The 14,816-nt window shown below is 34.7% G+C and overlaps 1 protein-coding gene and 1 pseudogene across 2 annotated transcripts; one reads left to right on the forward strand and one right to left on the reverse strand.

The window, feature by feature from the left end:
* Positions 1 to 2,055: 2,055 nt before the first annotated feature.
* LOC308559142 (protein LEG1 homolog) lies at positions 2,056 to 14,496 on the forward strand (the record flags this gene model as incomplete). Its single annotated transcript, XM_081141428.1, has 6 exons — positions 2,056 to 2,356; positions 4,225 to 4,311; positions 6,392 to 6,576; positions 7,482 to 7,582; positions 13,511 to 13,749; positions 14,378 to 14,496. 6 exons carry the CDS (start codon positions 2,056 to 2,058, stop codon positions 14,494 to 14,496), a joined length of 1,032 nt encoding a protein of 343 aa, XP_080997554.1.
* LOC308558655 (large ribosomal subunit protein uL6 pseudogene) lies at positions 5,137 to 5,932 on the reverse strand (annotated as a pseudogene). Its single transcript has 2 exons — positions 5,926 to 5,932; positions 5,137 to 5,642 (listed from the first exon to the last, which is right to left on the reverse strand). The product of its transcript is annotated as a large ribosomal subunit protein uL6 pseudogene (transcript).
* Positions 14,497 to 14,816: the final 320 nt, after the last annotated feature.

Genomic DNA, 14,816 nt, shown 5'->3' on the forward strand with positions numbered 1-14,816 from the left:
CTATCCAGTGAAGTCAGTGAGGTGTTAAAGTCCCCTAGTATGACTCTATTGCTGTCAATTTCTCCCTGAAAGGCCTCTAGAAGGTTTTTTATAAATTTAGGTGCTTCTATATTGGGTTTATCAGGGTTATATCTGATATATCCATATATGTTTATCAGGGTTATATCCTCTTGTTGGATAGATCCTTTTAGTATTATCTAATGACCTTTCTTGTCTCTCCCTACAGTCTTCATTTTGAAGTCTATTTTATCCGATATGAGCATTGCTACCCCAGGTTTTTTTCATTTCCATTTGCATGGAAAATTTTTTTCCATCCCTTCACTCTCATCCTGTGTCAGTCTTTTGTTTTGAGGTGGGTCTCTTGTAGATAGCATATATTTGGGTCATGTTTCTAATCCATTCAGCCATCCTGTCATTTTATTGGGACATTTAACCCAATTACATTTAAGGTTATTATTGATACTTATCTATTGCCATTTTAATTCTTTATGCCTATGCTTCTCTCTCTCTTTATACTTCTAATTACAGCAGTTCCTTTAACATTTCCTGCAGTGATGGTTTGGTAGTGATAAACTCCTTTAGCCTTGTTTTTGGTCTGAGAACCTCTTTATTTCACCATCTATTTTGAAGGATAGCCTTGCTGGATAGAGTAGTCTTGGTTTCAGATCCTTGTTTTGCATTACACTTCATGCCACTCCTTTCTGGCCTGTAGAGTTTCTGATGAGAAGTCAGCTGACAGCCTTATGAGGGCTCCTTTGTAGGTAACAGATTGCTTTTCTCTTGCTGCCTTTAATATTCTCTCTTTGTCTTGAATTCTTGGCATTTTAATTATGATGTGTCTGGGTGTGGGCCTCTTTGGATTCTTCTTGTTTGGGACTCTCTGTGCCTCCTGAACTTGTGTGACTTTTTCCTTGACCAAGTTAGGGAAGTTTTTTGCCATTATTTCTTCAAACAGGTTCTCTAACCCTTGTTTACTTTCAACCTCTTCTGCCATTCCTATAATGCAAATATTGTCATGTTTTATGTTGTCCCACAGTTCCCTTAGATTGTCCTCCTGTTTTTTAATTGTTTTTTCTTTTTGGACCTCTCATTGCCTTTTTCTACCCTGTCTTCTAATTCACTGATCTGATCCTCAGCTTCCTCTAATCTGCTGTTTATTCCTTCCAATGTGTTCTTTATTTCTGCTATGTCATTCTTCATTTCCTTCATAGCTTCCATATCTTTTTTCATGCTGTTGAGCATCCTTACAATCAGTATTCTGAACTCTATATCTGAGAGATTGCTTATCTCCATTTCATTTACCTATTTTTCTGGAGACTTCTCTTGTTCTTTCATTTGGAGCTTGTTTTTTTGTCTCCCCATTTTGACTGTCTGTTTGGGTTTGTTTCTATATATTAGGTAGGCCTGCTAGGACTCTCAGTCTTTTTGGAGGGTCTCTGGTGCAGGCCAATGTCAGACACAGTTTGTGACTGATCCTGAGTATCCTGTTTGGAGCTATCAACAACCCTCTGCTTGAGGTCTCCTCTGCTGGGGCTGGGTGCTATTGGACAGGACCAAGATGCACACCAAAGTCTGCTTTTCCAAGGCCCAGCTCCAGAAGCAGATCAGGCAAATACTCAAAGCACTCTGAGGTTTGCCTCTGCCTCTTGTTTTGTTTTTTTTAATTATAGAAGCCACAGGCCTGCTATGTAAATTTTGCAAAGTAAATGCCCATATCTTTAAATTTAAACAAATAAGGTAGAGCTACCCCTGCAGGAGTATACTTAATTTAGTAGGCATAAAAATACAATGGAAATATAATAGGCATTTTCTAAAAGTGTTCAAAATATTTACTGAATCAACATTAAAATTTTCAATAACTTTTTAAACCACGAACTATGTTATGTTATTTAACTAATAAAGAATCCTATTTTCATTGGAAAGGTACTTTTATTTGTAGTCTATTGAAAAGCACACATTGTTACTATATTGGCATCTAAGCAAACGAATACTATGACTTCCTCCTCATTTCTCAATAAAAGGCCTGCCACAGTCTCAGTCCCCGGCTTTGGTATGATGGCTTTCCTTTCCCCTTGGGCATGCTTACTAATTGCCTGTTTTTCTGTTTCTTCAGCAGAAGCCTCCAATCTCTCAGATCTGTACCCTCCCTTATGGAACAAGAGTCCTGGTCAGTTCAGTGACTACTTGGTGGAGAATGGAAAGGCCATTATCAACCCCTGGGTATATCCTGAGAGAATGGGCATGTATAAAATTCTACTAAACCAGACAGCCAGATATTTTGAAAAATATGCCCCAGAAAATGAACAAAATCCATTATGGGGACTGCCTCTGCAGCATGGCTGGCAATATAGATCAGGTAAGAATTCCTCTTGTTTTTCAATCTAATGATCTACCAATATAGCCACATAGTAATTGGGAAATGGGACTCTCTCTATATATCATACGATGTTTTCAAAATTAATTCTTTTATTTTCCCTGTTTCCCCCATATAACCATTATTTCTCTCCTTCTTCTCTTCCATAAGTCCTTCTTTTATGTGTGGCTTGTTTTTAGTAGAAACTGCAATGGGCATATAGTATAGTTGCCAAACACAGAAACACTTCATTTCTAATCTATTGAGCATTCTGAAAGTATTTATTCAATTTCTACTAGGTGCCAGAACCCATTCTAAACACTGAGATGAACAAAACAGTCAAGAGGAAGAGATATATTAAAAACAGAGGTGATATCACATTAGTTTCAATTCCTTAGAGTTCTAATTATGGTGACCTTTGGGGGTGATGGCAAGTAGTGGCACCTTGTTCATAAGGGTATTTCCCTGCAAATGACTTATTCCTTTTGAAAATAAAGTACATTTAGTGTTCACTTAGAAAATACATTTGTGCCAAAGATTCACAAATTAAAGGATATTTTTGTCTTGGCAGACAGAAGAGCTCATGAAAAACAGCGGTGCCTCTTGCCCACTCCATACTGATAACACCACCAATAAGGGTATTAGTTCAGTTCTTATGGAAAAATATAGGGAGATCAGAATTTATCTGTGGCCTTTGCAGGGGTCATATACAGGAGCTACTGAGGTTGGCAAGCCATCCATCATTGTCAGAGTATATCTTGAGACCCAAACCTACTGTTTATCTGGCTTTCTTTGGAGTCAAAAAGACCATGGTCCAGGAGAAATCATGAACATATAGTTCACTATGGAAAGCACGTCAGCCTCAGGGGCCTGCAGGTCTGTAGTAGTTGGAGGCTGAATGGGCTGATAAATTAATGCCTTTCTTATTCTTTCATTACATTCACACATTAGAATCAAGCCTGACTAAACACAGCATTTTCTAAGAGCGGTGGGGAGGGGGTGGAGTGGAAATAAGTATTTCAGACAGTTTCCCTGCCATCAAAGATCTTACAACACCACTGGAACAGGAAAGATAGCAAAAATTAAACAGAGAACAGTACATAACAACTCTCCAACAAAAGTTAGAAGTGCGAAACAGGAAACAAAGTGGGGTCAGTAGTAATAATTAGTAATATTACTATCACCATTTTATAACTAAGGCATAAATGGGAAGTTATTTAGCAAAGGTAAACTGAGTCAATGACAAAGCAGGGATTTGATTTGCCTATAGACCTCTTTTAATCTGTGTGCCTATTACCTCCCTCGTTTAGAGAGGAAGAATAGAAGTAGAAGAGAGAAAAATTACAAAAGGAAATAATATTCAAGACAGGCCATTCCAAAGTAGAAAATTTTAGTAATAAAATAAATTGGTTCAGAGAAGAGAAATAAAGGACAAAGTGTGATAGGAAGATAAATACTCATCATCAGGTGATAAATGTATGAATAGCCTGATGATTGTCAGGTGTAGTGGGTAAAGGGATTAAGAAGTACAAATTGGCAGTTACAAAATAGCCGTGAGGATGTAAAGTACAGCACAGGGAATATATAGTCAGTAATGTTGTAATAACTATATGAGGTGTCAGCTGGGTACTAGACTTATTGGGGGGATCACTTCTTAAGTTATACAAATGTCTAATCACTATGTTGTACACCTAAAACTAATATAATACTGAGTACCAACTGTAATTAAAAAATAAAAACAATTATTAAAAAGATAAATGTTTGTGCATCTTTGCAAAAAGAAAAGAAAAGAAAAGCTCCTAATCAAGTGACAGTTATAGCCAGTTTCAAAATGTGCCTAATAAATAATTGGTGCCTCTCCTCTCTTCTAGGCAGATTAGCTGATCCCAGCCGGAGGACAGACTGTGGCTATGAATCTGGAGATCTTCAGTGCATCTCTGTGAACAGCTGGTGGGCTGGTAGGTTCATTTAAATAGCAAAGTAGATAATACACCCCGCCCCCCCAAGAAAAACAACACCACCAGAACACGTATTCAACATAAAATTCTAGGGACAGAGACAAAACAAAAGCAGCACTATTCCTTTGGTAAAAGGAATCTTCATCATGTACCTTGTGGCCTTATGTCACATTCTGGGATTTAACAGCCACAAAATGTCAATAATGATTCCTTAGGACATATTCTGCTTTTCACAGAAGGACTGAAACAAGGAACTGCAAAGGATGGTGGCCTCTGACAGACCAACGCTCATGGTTAAGTGGGAGGTCCCACCAGTGACAGGGAAATGAGAGAACAAGAAAATAATACTTTTTCTCATTTTGCTAAGAGCAAGTGTGTTTAGGTTTTAAACCTGTAGACAGAGATTTGTCTACCACAGATCATTTTTGTCAAGCAGTAGTCTAAGGCTTCAGTCACATATTGAATATGACAATAATCAGAAGCTGTTTTCTAGTTCTTTATTTTGTGTTTTAGTAATGAAATTAATTTACACACAATTTCTTAGAGATATTTCTCAATAATTAGTAACAAGATCACACTACAGTTCACTTTCTTGGAGTGACACACATCATATGAACCTTTACATATTTTTCTAAAATGAAATTGCTTGGTTCTTCTCAAAGATCCACAAAGAGTCATGGCCACAGGTCTAGAATCAAATTTCTTCCCCTCCCCCCAAATCAATACAAGGATGACTTATTGCATCTTTAAAATATCACAAGTCTGAGGAATCATCCGGCATCTTGCTGTTGCTGTAGCTAGAAAACTTAGATCTTAGTCATCAGCCTACTGAACTGTTCCTTTTTCAGAACCATAGATACCATCCCACATTTTTCTGATATTGTTTTTAACTGTCGTGGCTTGCTGAATCAAAGCAGCTGAATTTGATACAAGTTCAATGTCAGTTCCTTCAAGAATTAACTCATCTTTCTGGGGTTGAGATACTGAACAAGAAACGCTTGACCTCATCCGAACTCTGCAAATGTATTTTTCATCCAAGAAATTCCTGATTTCAACAAAAGAACCATTCTTCTGAATAATGACTTTCATGGGGAAGTGTAATACCCTTGACCATGTTCTGTACATAACTGCAGCCAGTTCCTTTCTACTGCTGCACCATTTGTCCACCCAGAGCCTCTTTCTTTCCAAGGAGACTGAGTTCTACATTGATGTGATTGAAGTCCCTCTCCAGGGTGCCTCTGGCGCCCTTCACAAAAACTGGGCATCCCTTCAGAGTGATGTCGACGTTTTTTGGAATGTTGCAGTCTGATTGCTGAGAATGGTCTTCACCTCTCAGTAAATGTGGCAGAAAGAGCTAGAATCAAGTTTCTTTATTTTCAGATTGACTTGGTAGTTTGGAGTATCAGTCTGCAGCACTGGGTGTGCATCTGCCTTCACAAATGTATGTTATGTGTATGATGAAAAGTTTTCCGCATCACCAGTGGAAATCGCTTTAAGCTTTATAGCCAACGATATTATAACATCTAAATCTGCTGGAATAGGTTCTATTTAGAGAGGAAAAAACCCTTAATTCATTGTCAATTTAATTATCCAAAGACCTATTGTCACCCTTACCCACCATTTTTACTTTAAAGACCTAATGGTTGCACATTGAACTTGGTTAAATAAAATACAAAATATCAATGCTATAACCACATTAAAATATTTTAGAAAACAATCACATTTCATGCTAAAACCTCAGTTAAAAGTGTTGTATTATTCTGTGCACAAGTAAATATCTTCCTTTTATACTTAATGCTTTAAAAAATAAGTATTACCAAATCCATTAAAATCACTTTTTGTTTTAAAATATTATTGTTAACTACTTTGACTCATATTTATTTATGATTGTAGAGGTATTAACAGACACATGTTAAAGTTATATATATAATTCTTAGAGAATTTCAATTTTCTTGCAGTGACTGTTTTAATATTTTTCTGGATCTGTGAGTTTTTGCTTAATGGTTTATAGATTACTTAAAAATATCCTCTATCCCATTCTTTAGTGCTTGTGGTGATAATAGGTATTTTGCTCTTACAGACATCAATTACTTTCTCTGTGCATTACCCTTCCTTGCTGCGGTTGATTCTGGCATAATGGGGATATCATCAGACCAAGTCATACTTTTGCCACCACCCGAGGATGAGACAAAGTTTTGTCTCAGTGTTTCTACTTGTCAGTCAGCCTTCCCTAAGATAATGAGGAAGTGGAATGTCTTCTACCAGGTTTCTTTTTTAATATTTGTAATTTATTCTCTTAGGAGGTGGTAAGATCATTTCTTTTTTTTTTTGGTATAATACTTTGGTTAATTTTTGTGTGTGTATTATACAATATTTTCCTAAGTATTACAATATAAGTTTTATGCAAGTGATAATATTGTTACATTGCAGCAGGACATTACATGTCATTAATATCCTCTGAACCAGTACAGCATTAGCACAAAATCTATCCACTCATCTCACCCTAAAAAAATTATATGTAAATGTGAGAGCCCCCAGGATATCTCACTGAATGAGATTATCCTGGTTAATTGAACCATGGGATAACTTGAGAGAAATATGATTATAGCGTTGGTTTTTAACCAGTCAATTAACTTATTTAAACTGCATTAATAAGTGATCACATATAGGTAGAACTGGCAACTGTGGGGCAATCAAAATCAAATATTCAATGACCAATATAAAATACATTGGTTAAGCATAGACATGGACCAAGATCAATGCTGAAAACATAGATTTTCTAGTTCTTTAGTTTTAGTTCATTATTTTAGATAAGTTTAAATTAAATATTCTAATAATTTTTTCCTTACTTTTAAACTCTTGTGATAACTTGGAACTGTGGTAGCAGAGAAAAAAAATGATAAATAAAAAATAAAGTATTGACTGTTGGGAAAATATTTACAGTTCATTTCTTGTAAATGCACTTGATATTACTACTAATAATAGATAATTATTATAGTTTTTCTGGAGCGTTAGTGACTGATAGCTTACACAAATTATTTCTTAGACACAAAATTCTCCTTTTATGTAGAATATTGCTAAAGTGAAATTTGAACAAGATTAAATTGTGGGGAGAGCAATTGCTATACTTGCTCAAACATGAACTAATTTCTCCTCTTTACTATATATAGCATTTGCAGTTACCTTCTAGTAGCTTTGAGGACTTGTTGAAGCACTTATGGGTTGCACATACCACAACCTTGGAAGAAATTTTCAAAATATTTGACGAAAGGTAAGAATGGATCCCAAATCATTTTTATTTAACGTGGCAAATAATTTTGGGGTTTATGTTTTTATAGTCTTCTTTTAACATGACTCTCATTCTTCCTATTAAATAATATATCTAATAATTGGAGTATTTAATGATGAGGTATAAATATTTTAGTATGATCAGGCTTAAAAAGTGTTTTATGAAGAAAGGGCACACATTTGAGAAGAAAAATCTTATACCAGCCAACCAACAAATAAAACTTGCATTCAGTTTCTCTCTATTTTAAAACAACAACATTTTATTAATTATTTTGATCACAGACAAAGAATATGATAGGTACATACTTTGCGGGGGTAATCAACCAGCATCAGGGTTAGTACACAAAATAGCCTGGAAGATTAGCAAGCCACTCCACATGTAAACCTAGAGGTATTATATACCTAGATATGAAGGTGTAAGAATAATTTGCGCTAAGATTTGACGGACACTGTGTTAGTCAGGGTTTTCCAGAGAAAGAGAGAGACAGAGATTATAAGGAATTAACTTCTATGATTATGGAGGCTGGCAAGTTCATAATCTGCAAAGCCAATGTCCAGCTCTGCAGCTCTAGTTCAAAGGCCAGCAGCTGCTATAGAACCAGGAAGAACTTACGTTCCAATCGTCAGCTAAGAGAATTTTCTCTTACTCAAGGGAAAATAAGCTTTTTGTTCTATTGAGACAGTCAACTGAATGAATGTGGCCCATTGACATTATGGAGGGCAATCTGCTTTCCTCAGTCTACTGATTTAAATAGTATTAATCTCTTCCAAAAACACTCTCACAGAAACACCCAAAATATATTTGGCCAAATAGCTGGGCTTTCTTTGGCTCAGTCAAGTTGGCTCGTAAAATCAACCATCACAGACACTATCTAGGGGTGTAGTCAATCACCAAGAGTGAAATATGGGGTAAAAATCTGGGTATGGTAAAAAAAAAAAAAAAAAAGGAACAAACAAAATCAAGGCCCGATGGGGCTGTATATTTGTAAATCCAGGCAGGAACATTTGAGTATCTCATATTTCATGGTTGTCTCTCTCATTGACTCCATCATCCAGTAGGGTAAATAAATAACCTGATTAGCAAATTCACAGCACATTTCCTCCTCTACCTATTGCTTTGGCTTCGACAACTAGATATTATGTTGAGCAACGGAGGGGTTTTCTCCCTTGGCAGCCAGTGGTATGACTTAGGGCTGTGCCATCACAACAGTTGTAACTCAACTATTCTTTCTATTCTGATGACAGGAAACAGGGATAAGATGATCAGACCAGGAATTCAAGTTGGAATTGTCAAACTCAAGATTTGACAGATAGCAAGTCGTATTTTAGTTTCCTTTTCTATTTACAGCTTTTTCAGGTTTTTACACAAAGGTAAATCACTAGAGAATGAAACTTTGTGTATAGGAAATAAGATTTAGTTAAAAGTGAAGGATACTGCAGAATTTGTTTTCTTATATTTCCTTTCTTTTGTGGACTTAGGCTTTTAAGCTTATAGTATTTATTCCTATTTATGTAGTGGAGCTGCTTTTGAAAAAAAAATATTTTTAACAGGTCAAGTTTATTTAAAAATTACTCCAAAATTACAGAGCATATAAAATATTTAGTGAATAAGTTTAACCTGTATATGACCATTTTGATTACAAGCTTATAAACCAAAAAATAAATCAGTTTCCTGACATTATTAGAGCACTTTCTTCACTAAATATAACAAAATATTACTGTTTTATTTATCAACTCATTTTATTTCCTGAAATTCTATCTTTCTTACTTAACCCTTCATTTAAGTGTCAACAAATGACCCTCCTAAGTGGATTTTTAAAATAGTTACCATTTCTTAAGTACAATAAGTAAATGAAATTTCACCAAGCATTTTAATATAATATCTCCCTTCAGAATAACTTATTTTTGTAGATCATGAATATGAAACTGAGTTGTTTAGGAACTTGATTAAAATCTTACAATTAGTGAATGACAGGGCTGGTAATTAAATTCCCTGTGGTTCCATAGCCCCTCATCTCACCATATAGGCTGCAGTGCCTTCAATGTGTGTGACCTCCAAACTAGCTTTCAGAAGTCAATATCTATGAAGTTTCTTCTTCCTTTCCTAAAATATATTAAAAGCTATTAAATAATAAAAATATGCCTCTACCTTTTTAATGTACAGTCATGCGTTGCTTAATGATGAAAATATGTTCTGAAAAAATGTATTATTAGGCATTTTCATCATTGTACAAACATCAGAGTGTGTACTTACACAAACTTAGGTGGTATAGCCTATTACACATCTAGGCTATATGGTATAGTCTATTGCTTCTAGGCTACAAACTTGTACAGCATATAACTGCACTGAATACTGGAGGTAACTGTAACACAATGGTGAGTATTGGGTATCTAGACATATCTAAAACACACGAGATTAAATCAACACAAGAGAAAATTATGCAATCAAGAGATGTGCTAAACATGAGATGTATGAGGCAAACAGCAAACTTTTTATAGATGGAGTTTTTGTTTTTTACTATATTATTTGTTGATTACAGTTTTCATTCAACACTGCTTTGTATTAGTTTCAGGTGTACAGTAGGTAGACTTTTATGTAGTTTACAAAGTATTCTCTCTGATATTTCAAGTGCTCACCTGGCACCATAGATAGTTATTACAATATTGTTGACTATGTTTCCTATATTTTACCTTACATTCCCATGACTATTTTCTGACTAACAATTAGTACTTTTTAATCCCATTATTCTTTTTTATGTCATCCCCAACACTCCTCCTCTGTGGCATCCATCATCTGTTCTTTGTATATATAAGTGTGTTTCTATTTTGTTTGTCCATTTATTTTGTTGTTTATATTCCACATATAAGTGACATCATATGATATTTGTCTTTCTCTATCTGGCTTATTACACTTAGCGTAATAACCCCTAGGTCCATCCACCTTGTCGCAAATGGTAAAATTTCATTCTTTTTTATGGCTGAGTAATTGTATTCCATTGTATATATGTTCCACAGTTTTTTTATTTACTTGTCTATTGATAGGAATTTGGATTGCTTCCAAGTTTATCCATATATGCATGGGTTTATTTCTGGGCTATCTATTCTGTTCCTTTGATCTATGTGTCTGTTTTTATGCCTGTGCCATGTTGTTTTGATTATTATAGGTTTGTAGTATTGTTTAATATTGTAGTGTGATATCTTCCACTTTGTTCTTCTTTTTCAAGATTGCTTTTGCTATTTGGGGGTTTTTGCAGTTCCATACACATTTTTGGACTATTCTAGTTCTATGAAAAAAAAAATTGGTATTTTGATAAGAATTGTGTTGAATCTATAGATTGCTTTTGGTACTATGGACATTTTTATTACGTTAATTATTCCTATTCATGAGCACAGGTATATGCTTCATTTATTAGTATCTTTTTGTATTTCTTTCTTGAAAGTCTTATAATTTTCCTAGTATAGGTCTTTACCTCCTTGGTTAAATTTATTCCTAGGTGGTTTTGTGTGTGTGTGTGTGTATTTTTAATGCAATTATAAATAGGATTGTTTTCTTAGTTTCCCTTCCTGATAGTTCATTATTGGTGTATAAAAATACAAACGATTTCTGAACATTTGTCTTGTACACTGCTACTTTACTGAATTCATTTATTAGTTCTAATAGTTGTTTTTTTTTTTGGTGGAATTTTTAGGATTCTCTATTTGCAGTATCATGTCATCTGCAATAACGACAGTTTTACTTCTTCCTTTCCAATTTGAATACCTTTTAGCTAGGACTTCCAGTACCATGTTGAATAATTATATACCAAAAAATAAGAATATGTAGAGTATTGAAGAATTGGGGCCATGTTTTTGATCTACTAATGCTGGGGAACTTCCTTAAAGTCTCATATGTTACTTTTTCTAGGTAAAAAATATAGTAGGATTTTTTATTTACATAAAACAATGCTGAACTCTGTGTAGTCTACATATACTTAATAAAATTCTGTGGTCTTGGATCTTAAAATTGGCTTGTGCATATATATTTATATTTTAAATTAAAATGAGCCTTTTAAGATATATTTTAACATTTTTACTTGACCACATCTTAAATGTAGTTAGCTAAATGTTTCAATACTATATTTATTTAAATTATTTGAAAGACTTCTGTTGAGTTTCACTTCCGCTCATATGTTCTCTGTACCTTGAACTGGTACTCCAGTGTCTTTCCTTCTCTCCTAATGTTGCTGATTTCTTTGCAGTTTGTTTAACTCACTGCTGCTAAGGTGTATGGCCATTGCTCAAATTCCTTATGTATTCACATATCCCTTAATGCTTATTTCATAGTCAGCTGTGATGTGACTGAAGATAGCAGACTCTGAATCTAAGCCAAACTCTTCTTTCATCAAGGGTCCACTGAACTCACTCTTCTAATTCTGGATATTAAGGTCAGGGAGGAGCCCACCAGCATGGGAACCAAACATGGCAAGATGTATCTTCCTGGTTATGTTACAGCTTATTTAGCATTGACAGACATAATGTAAGCATTTTCTATTTAATGAACCTTGCATATGTGCTGTGGAGGCAGAAATTAGAATATAATCTAATGAGAAAATAAGCTTTAACTATATGATTGATACGGTGTCATGGGAATACACCTGAGGAGGATAGCCAATTCTGCCTCAGGTGAGTGGGAAAACTTTGTAAAGGAGATGGAATCTAGGATGTGACTTGAAAGAAAATGTAGCTGGTGAGCAAAGCAGGGAATAGACAATATTTTAAGAGGAATGAGTCTGTTTAAAAAAACTGCAAGTTGTTCAGCATGTGTAGGCAGCTGATGAGGACAGGAACTATGAATTACATAGTTACAAAATGATTTACTCCAGCCCTGGCCAGCATGGCGTAGTGGTTATAGCAGCAGCCCACACACCAAAGGGTCGTGGGTTTGGCTCCAGGTCAGGGGTACATGCTTGGACTGCAGGTTTGATCCCCTGCCCCACTGGGGCACGTGCAGGAGGCGGCTGATCAATGCATCTCTCTCACATCGATGTTTCTCTCTTTCTCTTTCTCCCTCCATCGTTCGACTCTCTCTAAAAATCACTGGAAAAAACATCCTCAGGTGAGGATGAACAACGACAACAGCAAAAAATGATTTGCTACACTTTTAACCTTACCGTTATAATAATTTGCTCCTCAAATATGTGAGAGAATTTGATTTCCTAGAAGACTTTTTTTTGTCCTGCAGGAAAAGCCCATGTATTTAGAAAATTGGGACAAGGAAATTGCACATCTCTTTCTCTAGGATGCTCAATATTTTGGGGGCCTCCTGACTTCAGGAAATCAATAGTTATAAAGGATGCATGAATCTAGCAAAAATGCTGCCTTGAAATCTTTGATTTTTATCTGCACATTTCTAAAGGGTATTACTTTGTCATAGTCTAATATCTGGTTATTATGTAATATGCAAAGATAAGGTATCTTGTTAAAAGTGATAAAACTCAAAATAAAATATAAACACCTGATTGGATGGTCCTTTACAAATTTAAAATTTTAACTACCTATATTTGTATTTTCAAAGGTAGGAACTCAAGCCATGACATTCTTAAACTAAGACCTACATTCTTAGTTTGTTAGCAGAAGATGGCTTTTTCTTAGAAAACGCTGAAGCTGCCCGGCCGGGCGTGGCGCAGCGGTTGAGTGTTGACCTGGGATCCAGGCGATCAGGGCTCGATTTCCGGTCAGGGCACATGTCCCGGTTGTGGACTCGATCAATGACTCTCTCATCATTGATGTTTCTATCTCTCTCTCCCCCTCCTTTCCTCTCTTTGAAATCAATAAAGATATATTTAAAAAAAGAAAAAAAAGAAAGAAAACGCTGAAGCTGAAATTCTGAGTGGACTAATTATAATTGCACATGTGTTCACTTGTCTTTTAGGTTGAAATATTATTCTAAACCAGAAGAAAATTTTGAAAGAAGTTGGGCTATAAATTTGGAATATATAGCTGCAGTCCATTTCCCTACAACCTTGAATAGAACATGTAATTTCCAGAGTAGTCTGCCACCACGAGTTCTTGTTGATGGGGATAGAGCCCCCTACATCAGTGACTTTACTAACCTTCAAAACACAGTACTGTTTGGTTTAAATCTTGTTCATGAAATAGATAACGCTACAGGTAAGGACCTCATAAAAATACTTTCAAGAAAATCAATATTACATTGAGTTAAGGAAATGATTATATCTATATCTATATCTACATATATATATATGTACATATAATTATAACACATATTTTCAAAGAAAGTCATGATTTCCTATGGGTATCCATTTAACAGATTTTGATTCTTCCACTCATGATCTGTCCTTTCTCATGGGTCCTTATTGACCATGAAGCCACCACACTACCTCAAGTCCATTTTTTTTCATCTATAACCCAGGAGTTTCCATTTTTGTCATAAAACTATGAATTAACGTTCCTGTTTTTCTCCAACCCACTATCATATAGCAATTTCTATAAATTGTATGTTTGTTGTATAGAAAATGTTGCTTCACAATTATATGAATTTACAATCTTTGAACATGTTCGTGTACTTTACCTGGTTTTCTGGGGAGTTACTTAATTTTTCTTACTGATTTTTATCTGAAGAGCTGGTCAATAAATTTTAAATTAAAAAAATTAAGTGTACAATTATCATGTAATGAACATATATTATTTATATGCAAAATGCATAGAGTTTTATTTAAAGTAAACATTTCAATAATTGGGTTCAAACTTACATGTAAACATGTTATATCTTTTCCAGGGTCATTCTCGTTGATTATATGGAAAAGTTTAATGAAGACAGATGATGCGAGAAAGCTAGCTCTAGAGCTTTTAGAAGTAATTCTTGAAAACATTATTCAGGCAATTCTGGAAAAATGAGTCATCAATAAACATTTCTAATTTGTTTTTTGCAACAGCAAAAAATTTAACATGATCATAACCATATAGTTTTCTTGCTTCTGTTGTTTTTGATTTATGCTCATTTGTTAAGATTCTGTCCATGTATTCTTAATTTTAAGTTAAAATTAATGTTATGATTATTTTGCTCAATTAATAATTCTTGATTTTTAAAATTCATCAATATATAATGTTTAGCATCAAAAGAAAATTGCATTAAGCTATTATTAGTCACTGTGAAATTAATAAACAGACATCAAACTTACATGGCTCTTTTGTTGTTATCTTGTATAACCTAATTT

This window comes from Miniopterus schreibersii (assembly GCF_964146895.1).
Source record: "Miniopterus schreibersii genome assembly, chromosome: 6".
NCBI classification, from domain to species: Eukaryota; Metazoa; Chordata; class Mammalia; order Chiroptera; family Miniopteridae; genus Miniopterus; species Miniopterus schreibersii.